Raw genomic sequence first — 13,553 nt, 5'->3', positions numbered from 1 at the left:
GAGTTTTGCTCTGTCGCCCAGGCTGGAGTGCAGTGGCGCGATCTCCGCTCACTGCAAGCTCCGCCGCCTCCCGGGTTCACGCCATTCTCCTGCCTCAGCCTCCCTAGAAGCTGGGACTACAGGCGCCCGCCACCATGCCCGGCTAATTTTTTTGTGTTTTTAGTAGAGACGGGCTTTCACCGTGTTCACCAGGATGGTCTCCATCTCCTGACCTCGTGATCCACCCGCCTCAGCCTCCCAAAGTGCTGGGATTACAGGCGTGAGCCACCGTGCCCGGCCTGCTTTTTATTTTAAGAGATGGAATGCTAAAAAGCCACATCAGAATGCCAAGAGGCTGTGCATCTTGTTAATTTTTTTCTTAAACTGTTCCAGGGAGTTATATCATAATTACCTATGTGTGGGTATGCATGGGTGGATGAAAGATGCTGTTCTCATTCCATCCCAACACAGTCTCCTTCTTCCTTTCTCTTTTTTTACATTTATTTTTAGCTTTTGCAGTAGCATTTAGTGTGGGTTTTACTAATTAATAGAAAAAGCACTGGGCCTTTAAACTTCTTAACCACTCTTCTCTTTCATCTCCTAAAACTTTGAATATTCATTCTTTCCTGAAGTTTGCATTTAAATGAAAATGAGTTTTGCTTTGTCTTTTAGGTTTAGTTTCAAAAAGGTTTAATTCTGTACCCCAGCCAGTTAAGAAATGTTTTAGCAGGTATGCCCTTGATATGGATATTTATTTATATTTTTTTATATTTTTATATTTATGTAAATATATTTATTTATATATTTTACGCATGTAGTAATATTACGCATGCAATATTAGTTCTATTAGTACTAATATTAGTACTGTTATAAAACACTAATTTTTAAATGATGAGATAAAAAGAAATATCTAGAACTAGTTCTAACATTGTCTTCCCTTATGCATATGGTAACGAACCATTTTACACCATACTATTTTGGAGACCACAATTTTGTGTGTGCGTGTTTGAGACGGAGTCTCACTCTGTGGCCCAGGCTGGAGTACAGTGGCATGATCTCGGCTCAGTGTGACCTCTGCCTCCTGGGTTCAAGCAATTCTGCCTCAGCCTCCTGAGTAGCTGGGATTACAGGCACCCACCTCCACACCCAGCTAATTTTTTAAAATTTTTAGTAGAGACTGGGTTTCACCCTGTTGGCCAGGCTGGAGACCACAATTTTTTAACCATAGTGTAGCAGCACTCAAGTGGGACTGCGAATACTTTGTTACTAATGGTTTATGTCACAGCTTGCCTTTTCTATGTTCCAGCTGACTGAAGGTCATCTCACTTGCCTTCTGTTGTGTTTTCATGAGTGAGGAAAAAGGGTGTCAGTGGCATAACTTCAGGAAGAGCCAGGGAAAAGTGCTTAGGTAGGTGACACTGTCATGTATGCCAACCTTGGAAAATAGTTTGAGACTCATGGCTGTAGGTACCATCCAAGGCCAATTTTCCAATTATGGAAAGCCAAATCTAAATCTTAGAATACCTCACAGATGTTAAAAATGTGCTTGTTAGTGTCTCCTTTATCTCAGTGTGTTTATAATCTGTCAACACACCATCTTTTATACACTACAAAAAGGGACTCGGGTGTCTGAGGGGAGAGAATCCCTAAGAGCCCAACTCTGATGTTGCTATCAGTTACGTCATCTACAGCAGCACCTCTTAGACTGTGAAGGATGGTATAACTTACAGATTGTGTTTCTGCACTGAAGACACACAGTGATAGTGAAGCTTGTTTTCCTTATAGTACTTCATTTTGCATCTTGATTACTTTTTAGGGCCTGGGGCCAATGTCAACAACTGTTAGGTAGCAAAAGAAGAATTAGAACATGGGCATCTTTGTTTATACCTCTTTCAGATAAAAGCTATGATATTCACCTATAAAATACATGGTTTCTCTCTTTATTCTTAATAGTGAGTCTCCAATTCTTATAACTCCCATTTTTATCCCCAAAGAAAATAGCTCCATGGGCCCGGCACAGTGGCTCACACCTGTAATCCCAGCACTTTGGGGGGGCCCCAAGGTTGGCAGATTACCTGAAGTCAGGAGTTGGGAGACCAGCCTGGCCAACATGGTGAAACCCTATCTCTACTAAAAATACAAAAATTAGCTGGGCATGCTGGTGCATGCCTGTAATCCTAGGTACTTGGGAGGCTGAGGCAGGAGAATCGCTTGAACCAAGTAGGCAGAGGTTACAGTGAGCCGAGATTGCACCACTGCCCTCCAGCCTGGGCAACAGAACGAGAATCCGTCTCAAAAAAAACAGCTTTCTGTTTTTTCAGACTTTATTATATAAATAATACATGCTCATTGTGAGGTAATAACATGTAATAATCTAAAGATCACCTGAAATCCCACCATCCTATGACAGCCACTGGTAGCTTTGTCATTTTTCAACTTGGCTAGACTGAACTACATTTCCCAACTCTCTTCCCTATGTCTCAGGTTAGGATGAGCCACAAATTCCTATGCCAGATCTGCAGGGTCCAATGCAGCAGCAGCCCTTGAGTAGCTGGCACACCTTGCTGGTGTGAACCACACCTGTGCCTGGGCCTGCAACCACTCCACCTTCCCCTGGATGGATCTTCCTTCAGCTCCTCTGCAAAGGGTCTGTTTCAGCAGAATGCCCACACCATCAAGGTCAGAAGCAACAAAAATGGACAGATTTTAGCATCCTCATGGGCTCTAGCCCATGCCTGTGGGTTGCAGTTTGTTCTCCCCAACTCCACATCTTTTCTGACTACCTGCCCTATGGGCTTCAAGCTCCAGCACTGGACAGGAAGAGAACAGCCTTACGGAGATTACTTCACTACTTCTTCTTTTTATGTTAACCATACTGGAAATGAGGAACATTTTCACAAAACTTGTGAACATATTTGCATAAATAAAACGTCTAAGGAAGTACCCTACAAATAACATTAGTCCTTAATTTTAACGATGTGGAAAATGAAGGTTCCAAGAAAAATAATCTGTTAGTTTTGAACTAGGCTTGTCTACTGTTTAAAGATTCCTCTCAAAATTCCACCAAAGTGTGGGTTTCTTCCCCACAGAACACCCCTCACCCAAAAAAAAAAAAAAATCAAAGCTTGGGTTACCTCTCCTAGACCAGTATTTTTTTTTCTTTATGATTATTATTATTTTGGGATCGAGTCTCCCTCGGTCACCCAGGCTGGAGTGCAGTGGTGTGATCTGAACTCACTGTAACCTCTGCCTCCCAGGTTCAAGCAATTCTCGGATTACAGGTGCCTGACACCACACTGGCTAATTTTCGTATTTTTAGTAGAGATGGGATTTCACTATGTTGGCCAGGCTGGTCTCAAATCCCTGACCTCAAGTGACCCACCCACCTCAGCCTCCCAAAGTTCTGGCAGTTATTTCTTGAATAAGAAGTTTTGGGGTGCATTATCTCGTCAACACCGTGACATACTTACCACTACTAAACAAGGAGGAAGCGCAAACCCTGTTGAAAAGGTCCTGGGTTGAGGAGATCTAGTGAAATGATGCCAGAGGAGAGCTCTCCAGCCTGCATGGAACTGGGTGTCCTGATGATTCTCTTCTGATGCAAAATCAGTCCACAAAGACAATTTAAAAACGACTTGGGAACTGTCCATGTGACATCACTTTTAGGAAAAGCAGATTCTGTACTGTACAGATTACAAGATGACTCCAGAGCTAGAGCATAGAGTGTGGGCAGGGGCCAGATGGAAAAGAGGTAAAATGCGAAACACCAGGCTGTAATGGGTGTCTTACTGTACTTGAGTTTCCAAATGAAATTGGAGGTAATTTAGTTCTATAATGACAGGACTGTGCATTGGCAGATCTGTAACTGCTAATTATAAAATTTGAAACATTAATAACAATGTTGAAAATCATTCCTGTAAAACACTTCTAGGGTTGCATAATAGTTTTAAAGTTCCTAGTTCTTTGATTTCTGAAGCTGCTGACAGGCGTATTGAGGACAGATAATCCCAAGCAGAGCGGCAGATGCTATTCTATGCTGAAGGCATTAGCTCAGCACTGGGGCGAGGGTGATGCTGGTTAAGATGCAGACACCATTCTTGCTTAACAGGGGATTAAGATTTAGGTAAAGAATTTAGTAAGGGTTAAGGAGTAGACATGGGAGAGGAAAGGTCACCTAAGGAGAGAGCATTTGAGTGGGGCCTTGAGGTACTGGATAGGCAGTCATGGTGGGAAATAATAAAAATTATACTCTTAAAAATCCTCAGAACCTGAATTATGGTACTGAAAGCTTTCTCTCAGATATCAAAATCCTCAAAGTCAGCTTTAAATGACAGCTCAGTGCTCACTTAAAGCTTCAATATAATTCAGCAGTGAAATACCACTTCGCCGTAGCTTCTAGAAGTATTCAGATTCTATCAGGATAGAAACATATGGCAACAAAATAGAGAAATTGCTGATAAACTCATTTCTCCTTGTCCAGTTTTTCCTCATTCCTAAGCTGAACAGGATGAGTTCTAAGTGGGGGAAAAAAAGGCAGTTGCATGTTTTATGAATGTTTTCACTTCAGCCCGTCTTTACTTGCTTGGGAAGTTTGGAGTAGAAGAGGCCATGACTATTTGGTTCCAACACCTCCTTCACACCAGGGCTTACCCAGCTGTGGGACCCTGTACAGGACACTCTGTCTTGGAGCTCAGAGCCTCATCTGTGAAATAGACACTGCCATCAACAGGATCAAATTACTGTGAAAATAACCTATAAATCAGAACAACTTAAGATGTCTTGCTGCAGGTCAATGCCTTCTAGCCTGGCCATGAGTATTTTTAGGTCTAAGAAGGAAGTTTTTTGGCCAAAGAACAACAGAGTGACCTTTGATGAGATTATGTTACTAGACTCCCTAAAAATGAATGGCATTATATAATTTAAAACTAGCACCAACTAGAGATTTTAATCTCAAATGGTATAAATTAGACTATGGTTAAAACAAAGACTCAACAGTAGGACTCAAGTTTTGTCTTGAGTCACTAGACAGGTCACACAGGTCACTAACTCTGTGACCTGAAAAGGAGGTTATCTATGCCTCAGTTTCCTCCTCTGTGAGGCAGATTTATTTATTTATTTATTTTTTGGAGACGGAGTCTCCTCTGTCACCCAGGCTAGAGTGCAGAGGCACGATCTCGGCTCACTGCAACCTCCATGTGAGGCAGATTTACAATGATACTTTACTATTTTGGAGACTGAAAATAATACAGTATATGTGGATTATCTCTTGAGTTTATAGGTTGAAAATGGAAAACAAAAGTATTAGCATATTCTCATAATTAGGACTCCATAAGGCTTACATTTCAGATACAGGAGGGCCGATCCTAAAGTGGCCACATCAAAATCAGTATAATTAATGTATACTAACCTCAGGGAAATGCACCACTTCCCCTAAACTGCTTATGAATGCTATTAAGATATTAAAACTAACTGAAGTTTCACTCATTAAACCAGTCCTGAAATCTACGTTAGGGCAAAATTTTTCCTAAAGAAGAGACTGCTAGCTGTTGGCACAAATACCAGCGTTCTCACAGGCACACAGCTAGATTCCATCTCCCGGCCTCCCCTGCAGATGTGGTCATGTGATTCGATGGAATTCCGAGTGGAAATGATAGTGTGCTACTTTCAGACCACACTTTTAAAAGAAGCCATGTTTTCCTCTTACTCTCTTCTACCAGCTTAGCTATACGGTCATGCTCCACTTAACAACAGGGATACAGTCTGAGAAATGCATCATTAGGCTATTTTGTCATCATGCGAACACTGTACAGTATGCACTTAAACACACCTAGATGGTATAGCCTACTCGACACCTAGGCTATATGGTATAGCCTGTTGTTCCTAGGCTACAAATCTGTACAGCATGGTACTATGCTGAATACTGTAGGCAACTGTAACATTATGCTAAGTATTTGTGTAATTACACATAGCTAAACACAAAGGTACAGTAAAAATACAGTATTATAATCTTATGGTGACCTAAACTTCATTATCTGGCACATGGCTGTAAATAACCACAAGGCCCTATGACAGCCCTTGTCAAATAGTGTTCCAAGTGAGATAATAAAGCCCCACTGTCCTAAGACCTCCCTCCACTGTATGTACTGACTGTGAAACTAGTCACCCAAACCCTTTTTCTTAGGCTTATTCCTTTAGGGAACTCAGGTAGAAAAGTTTGTCGTAGGGGATGACAGAGCCACATGATTAAAGGAACCTGGGTCCCTGCATAACTATGGAGATATCCTTACAGAACAAATGAAAACTGAGTCATTATGATTTTGAGGTCTATTTGTTACAGCAGCAAACATTACCCCAATAAAGTGATCACTCTAAATTGACTCTTCCTTAATGTAAATTTGTTGTTTGCACCCACCTTTCGGTGATTAACAAGCACACAAATCCAAATATCCACTTTTTTTTTTTTGAGACAGTTTCGCTCTTGTCACCCAGGCTGGAGTGCAGTGGTGCGATCTTGCTCACTGCAACCTCTGCCTGCCGGGTTCAAGCAATTCTCCTACCTCAGCCTCCTGCATAGCTGGGATTATAGGTGTCCACCACCAAACCTGGCTAATTTTTTGTATTTTGAGTAGAGACCGGGTTTCATCATGTTGGCCAGGCTGGTCTCAAACTCCTGACCTCAGGGGATCCACCTGCCTCGGCCTCCCAAAGTGCTAGGATTACAGGTGTGAGCCACTGCACTCAGCCCAAACATCCTTTTTTTTTTTTTTTTGAGACAGGAGTCTCGTTCTGTCACCCAGACTGGAGTGCAGTGGTATGATCTCAGCTCACTGCAACCTCCGCCACCTGGGTTCAAGCAATTCTCCTGCCTCAGACTCCCAGGCAGCTTGGACTACAGGTTAGTGCCACCACACCCAGCTACTTTTTTGTATTTTTAGTGGAGACGGGGTTTCACTGTGTTAGCCAGAATGGTCTCATCTCCTGACCTTATGATCCGCCCACCCTGGCCTCCCAAAGTGCTGGATTACAGGCATGAGCCCTGCACCCAGTGCACATTTTTGTTTTTCTCTACAAAATACAAATGGGCAATTCTGATTTGGTGGTGATTTTATAATCAATCAACACAAAGTTTAACATCTTTACCTTTTAATTAAAAAGTAGATAATCAATTTGAAAAGTACAAATTCAGTTACAATTTCAAGAAAAAATATGTATTTATATACCATAAATAAGCAAAAATTGGACTCTGAAGCCCTAATACTTCAAAAGCATTCATCCTATTCCATACAAACCTGTATTATTCAGCAACAGTACTACTGATTTTAAAATAGAAAGTGAATCTATCTTCACAAGTAGTTCTCTGTCTTTAATTTATACAACTCACCAAGGTTATTTTCATTCTTAGCACCTAGGGTTCACCAGGGTATGATCCAAAGCAAACCAGCATAGGTTTTTAACAGAAAATCTTTGCCAAGAACTTCATGACCTGTATTTTCCTCTCCTATGAAGAAGCTGTCCCCACTCGCATGATTCTGAACAGTGTGTTGATGTTATTACTTCGAATTGCATCCCGACAAGCAGTGATCACCTGATTCTTTGGTTTTCCAACTGCATGAGAAGAAACATCAGGAACCAAAAGATTGTTAGATGTGAAATTATAAAATTAGAGGCCAGTTTTAAAACAACATAAAACCAGGAGGGAAAATAGTTATATGTGAAATTTAACTAATTTATCTTACCATTCTCTAAAAAAGATAACTTGGTGAGGGAATTTATTGAAAAAACTGACTTAAAGACTGTCTCAAACCTAGAAACCAACAGTCGGTTTTACAGAAAAGGATCAAAGCTCATGGTCACCTAGCAAAGATTATTTCTAAAGAGGTCAAAACATCGACCCAAAACAGCAGAATTCAGGTATAAATCTCTGGCTATATTTCTGCTTCCTTGGGTTTACCCTCTTGTTGTTTTTCTAAATTTTTAAGTTAGACACAGCATTAATTTTCAGTCTCTTTTTTGCTAATTGGGCCTTGATGGTTTTATATATGCTTATATATTTCCTTTGGGTTATATATAGTAGGTTTTTCTTTAGAGGATGCAGGAAGATCTAAGAAAAAGAGCTGAAGGTTTTCTTTCCCTTTGAAGTCCGGAGACAAAAGCCAAACACCAGGCTGACTGGCTGAAACACAAGTGACTGGTGCCAGCTCTGGAGTGTGAAAGGTATGCTACTTTCAGCCCCAATATGAATTATTGGATGTTACCACCATCTTCAATGAGTTCCACCAAAAACATTACAGATGAAAGTGCAGTGTTAAGAGACTTACCCCGCAGACGACCTGCTCTTTGAATTGCTTGATTTACTGCTTTGAGGTTTCCCAACAGCTCTGTGTGATTGTTACTGCGAATTTTATATCCATTTAGCAAGTCTCTATTAAGGTCATAGAGTTCCATATAACGACTCTTCATTGTTTTCCTGTGCAAATCAGTAGAAATTTGACATCATTTCATGTTGATACGGCAAGCTTAAGAAAAACTTGCAAACTTCTTGGACATACAAAGAAAAGAAGACACTATTTTTAAGCTATATTTTCATTAAAATGGAGTAACTGCTAGTTTGCTTTGAAAATATGGATAAGTTCCACAAAAATATTCTTTTCTTTCCAAATAAACAAAAGGCAAATGGCCTTCCTTGGTTACTGGTCAATGGTTGGTTTTGATTTAGGTGGTTAAGAATTCTCAAGCCCACTGTGCTGGGAGTACGGACAAGTGAGCAAGGTGACAGCTCACCTTCGAAGTTTCAGATGAATATTCATTCAACTAATTTGGCCTGGTTGACAACTCAGCCTTGTATTTTATCAAAGTTTTAAAAACAAAGTCATAAAATTAAAACAGAAATGAGATCTATACTACGCAACAATGAAAATGACTAAAGAAAAATATAGCTGAAGATACCAAATGCTAGCAAAGAAGTGGGACAAGTGGAACTCTCATGCATTGTGGACAGAAATACAAAAAGCTGCAACTACTTTGAAAGGTGATTTGGCAGTTTCTTATAAAGTTAAACACACACTGTACGACCCAGCAATCCCATTGTAAGGTATTTTACCCAAGAGAAATGAAAACATATGCCTACAAAAAACTTGTATGCAAGTATTTATAGCAGCTTTATTCTACTCACCAAAATCTGGAAACAACCCAGTTATCCTCAATTGGTGAATGGATAAATACCATATATCCATACAATGGAATACTATTCAGCAATAAAAAAGGAACCAACTACAGATACATGCAGCAATGGGGATGAATCTCTAAGACATTACGTAAGTGAATGAAGCCAGACTCAAAAGGATATATAGATATAGATATCGTATGATTCCATTTATATGGTATTTTGAAAAGGGTAAAACTATAGGAAAAGAGGCCGGGCACAGTGGCTCACACCTGTAATCCCAGCACTTTGGGAGGCCGAGGCAAGTGGATCACCTGAGGTCGGGAGTTCGAGACTAGCCTGGACAATATAGTGAGACCCTGTCTCTACCAAAAAAAAAAATTAGCAGGGTGTGGTGGTGTGTGCCTGTAGTCCCAGCTACTCAGGAGGCTAAGGTAGGAGGATCACTTGTACTTGGGAGGCCGAGGGCTGCAGTGAGCTGTGATCACACCACTGCACTCCAGCCTGGGCAACAGAGTGAGATTCTGTCTCAAAATAATTGTTTTTTTAAAAAAGAATGATATTGTCAAATGACGTGACAAGTCAGACCAATGGACTAGTGCAGAAAATCCAGAAATAGATTCAACTGTGTACAGAAATATGATATATGATAAGGGCAGTATCTGAAATCATCGTGAGCATGATGAACTTTAAAAGTAGTAGTATCAGGCCCGGCACCATGGCTCACGCCTGTAATCCCAGCACTCTGGGAGGCTGAGGTGGGTGGATCACCTGAGGTCAGGAGTTTGAGACTAGCCTGGCCAACATGGTGAAACTCTATCTCTACTAAAAATACAAAAAAAAATTAGCTGGGCATGGTGGCACATGCCTGTAATCCCAGCTACTTGGGAGGCTGAGGCAGGAGAATTGCTTGAACCAGGAAGGTAGAGGTTGCAGTGAGCTGAGACAGCGCCACTGCACTCCAGCTTGGGCAAAAAGAGCAAAACTCCATCTCAAAGAAAAAAAAAAAGTAGTATTAAAATAATGCAATGTGGCCAGGCACAGTGGCTCACACCTGTAATCCTAGCATTTTGACAGGCCAAGGCAGGCAGATCGCCTGAGCCCAGGAGATCAAGACCAGTCTGGGCAACATAGCAAGACCCTGGCTCTACACAAAAATTAGCTGGCTATGGTGGCACATGCCTGTAGTCCCAGCTACTCCAGGGGCTGAGGTGGGAAGATAACTTGAGCCCAGGAGATTGAGGCTGCTGTGAGCTGTGATCTCTCTGCACTCCAGCCTGGGTGACATAGTGAGACCCTACACACATACACACACACACACACACACACACACACACACACACAAAATAATAATAATATAATAATGATAATGTGACAGTCATATGGAAAATGATAAAACTGAGTTTATTATTTATATGAACACGAGGATAAACTCCAACTGGAACAGAGACTTAATGTAAAAAAGGAAAATGTACAAGTACTAAAGGAAAACAGGTGAATTACTACTCTATTCCCTGGTGTTAAACAAAACTTTTCTAACAGTAACTCAAAATGTAAAAGTATTAAGAAAATGTGGCTGGGCACGGTGGCTCACACCCGTAATCCCGGCACTTTGGGAGGCCAAGGCGGGCAGATCACCTGAGGTGACACATTTGAGACCAGCCTGGCCAACGTGGTGAAACCCTATCTCTACTAAAAATACAAAAATTAGCCAGGTGTGGTAGCGCTACTTGGGAGGCTGAGGCAGGAGAATTACTTGAACCTGGGAGGCAGAGGTGGCAGTGAGCCGAGATCACGCCACTGCACTCTAGGCTGGGCAACAGAGTAAGGCTCCATCTCAGAAAAAATAAATAAAGTATTAAGAAAATGAGTGATCAATTTGACTACATAAAAAATTTTAAAAGCTCTTACAAGGCAAAAACCAACATTAATGCAAAAATTTTTTTTAAAATCTAAGCACAGGGAAAACCCAAATGACAAACTCAGGAAAACATATCTGCAACTTACACCACACATAAGAGATTAATATACCCACTATGGTTTGGATGTGGTTCATCCCCGCCAAAACTCATGTTGAAGTTTAAATGCCAGCGGAGCAGTGTTGGGAGGTGGGCCTAGTAGGGGGTGTTTGGGTCATGGGGGCAGCTCTCTCATGAACAGATTAATGCCATCTCTCAGGAGTGAGTTCTCACTCATGCAGGAATGAAGTAGTTCTCAAAAGAGCAGGTTGTTATAAAGCGAGGGCACCCCTCAGGCTTTGCCTCTTCACACATGTCCCCTTCTCCTTTGACATTTTCTGCCATGTTTTGACCTCATGCATGGCCCTCAACAGAAGTCAAGTGGATGCCAGTGTCATGTTTCTTGTAATTCCCAGCCTACAGACCCATAAGCTAAATCAACTTCTTTTCTTTATAAATTACCCATTCTCAAGTATTCTGTTATAGAGGCACAAAATGGACTAAGACAGTACCTGATATGTAAACAGACAAATGGTTCACACAAAAAAGAAATGCAAATAGCCCTTAATTAAAACAATGAAAAATGCCCAGTGCTGAACATAATAAATGGCTCCTACAACTCAACAGCGAAAGAAAAAAAAAAAAAAAAAAACACTAGTAATCCAATTAAAAAATGAGCTAGGGACTTGAATAGAAATTTATCCAAACAAGAAAAACAAATAACCAACAGGTATATAAAAAGATGCTCAATGCCACTAGTTATCAGGGAAATGCAAATCAAAACCTCAATGAAATATCATTTCACCTCTGTCAGGATGACAATTATCCAAAAAAAAGACAACAAGCATTACCAAGGATGTAGAGAAATTGGAACCCTTGTACACTGCTGATTAGAATTCAAAATGGTGCAGCCACTACAGAAAACAATTTAGAAGTTCCTCAAAAAATTAAAAATAGAACTACCATATGATCCAGCAATCTCACTTCTGGGTATTTATCCAAACAAACTGAAGTCAAGACCCTGAAGACCTATTAGCACTCCCACGTTCATCACCACACTATTTACAATAACCAAGATGTGGAAAAAACATAAATGTTCATCAACAGGTGAATGGATAAAGAAAATTTAGTATATATAAACAATAGAACACTATTCAGTCTTAAAAGAGACGGAAATTCTACAATATGTGACAACATGGATGACCTCTGAGGATGTTACGCTAAGTGAAATAAGCCAGTCACAGAAGGACAAATATTATGTATTTGCATGGAGTATCTAAAATAGTCAAATTCATAAATCAAAGAGTAGAATGATAGTTGAAAAAGGGGAAGAAGAAATGGGAATCTGCTTACCAATAGTTTTAGTTAAGCAAGAAGAATCAGCTCTAAGGATGTGCTGTACAACACTGCACCTATAGTCAATGATAATGTATTATACACTTAAAAATGTGTTAAGAAGGTAGATCTCATGCTGTGGTCTTACCACAATAAAATAAACTTTAAAAAATAAAAATGAAAACTAAGAGACCATTTCTCATCCTCTGGAGTATGCCAACACACCCCCCTGGTGAGGCTGAAGAGAAACAGGCAATCTCATACATTGCTTATGGGAATACAAAATGATGTAACACCTATGGAGAATTTGACAAGATCTTGCAAAATTCTGTATGCATGCATCATTTACTGCAGTAATCCCATTTGTTAAGCCTTTTTCTCAAAGGTATCCTGGCAAAAATAAAAAAAGATCTACATAACAAAACTATTCATTAAAGCATTATCTACAGTAGCAAAAGAACAATCCAAATAGAGGAAACTGGCTGAAAAACAGTCAGAAAATGGAGTACTATATAGCTGTAAAGACAAATGAGATGTATTTCTCTATACCATGGTGGAAAAATCTCCAAGATATATATTTTAAATGTAAAAAGCAAGGTGGGGAAAAAAAAAAAAAAAAAAAAAGCAAGGTGGAGGCCGGATGCAGTGGCTCACATCTGTAATCCCAGCACTTTGGGAGGCCAAGGTGGGAGGATCAGTAGATCCCATGAGTTCAAGACCAGCCCAGGCAATATAGTGAGACCCTGTCTCTACAAAAAAATAAAAAATTAGCCGGGCTGGTGGCTCATGCCTATAGTCCCAGCTACTCACTAGGCTGAGGTGGGACAATCCCTTGAGCCCGGGTGGTCAAGGCTGCAGTGAGCTGTGACTGCATCACTACATTCCAGCCTAGTGACAGAGCAAGACTCTTATCTGAAAAAAAAAAAAAAAAAAAAGCAAGGTGGAGAAAAAGATGTATACATACTATGACTTAATCTAAGATATGAAGAGGTGTGTGTGTATATATCTGTGTGTATATACTTAAATATTCAACTGGTTATAGTAAAAGGGAGACAACAAAAAGAAGGTCACAGGAATGGAAAGTTAGACTTTTCTGTGCATGCCTGTCTTATAGATCT

General features: G+C 40.4%; 1 protein-coding gene across 1 annotated transcript in view; it reads right to left on the bottom strand.

The window, feature by feature from the left end:
• Positions 1-7,105: 7,105 nt before the first annotated feature.
• BBS2 (Bardet-Biedl syndrome 2) overlaps positions 7,106-13,553 on the bottom strand; it is a 33,380-nt gene continuing 26,932 nt past the window's right edge. The window contains exons 16-17 of the mRNA XM_003916900.4: positions 8,298-8,446; positions 7,106-7,584 (exon numbers count right to left, since the gene is read on the bottom strand). Coding sequence (XP_003916949.1) covers positions 7,478-7,584; positions 8,298-8,446 — 256 coding nt within the window. The 3' untranslated portion in view covers positions 7,106-7,477. The remainder of the gene's footprint in view (positions 7,585-8,297; positions 8,447-13,553) is intronic.

This window comes from Papio anubis, chromosome 18 (assembly GCF_008728515.1).
Source record: "Papio anubis isolate 15944 chromosome 18, Panubis1.0, whole genome shotgun sequence".
Classification (NCBI taxonomy): Eukaryota; Metazoa; Chordata; class Mammalia; order Primates; family Cercopithecidae; genus Papio; species Papio anubis.
The sequence above is the reverse complement of the archived record's forward strand: the minus strand, read 5'-3'. Positions and strand labels throughout refer to the sequence as shown.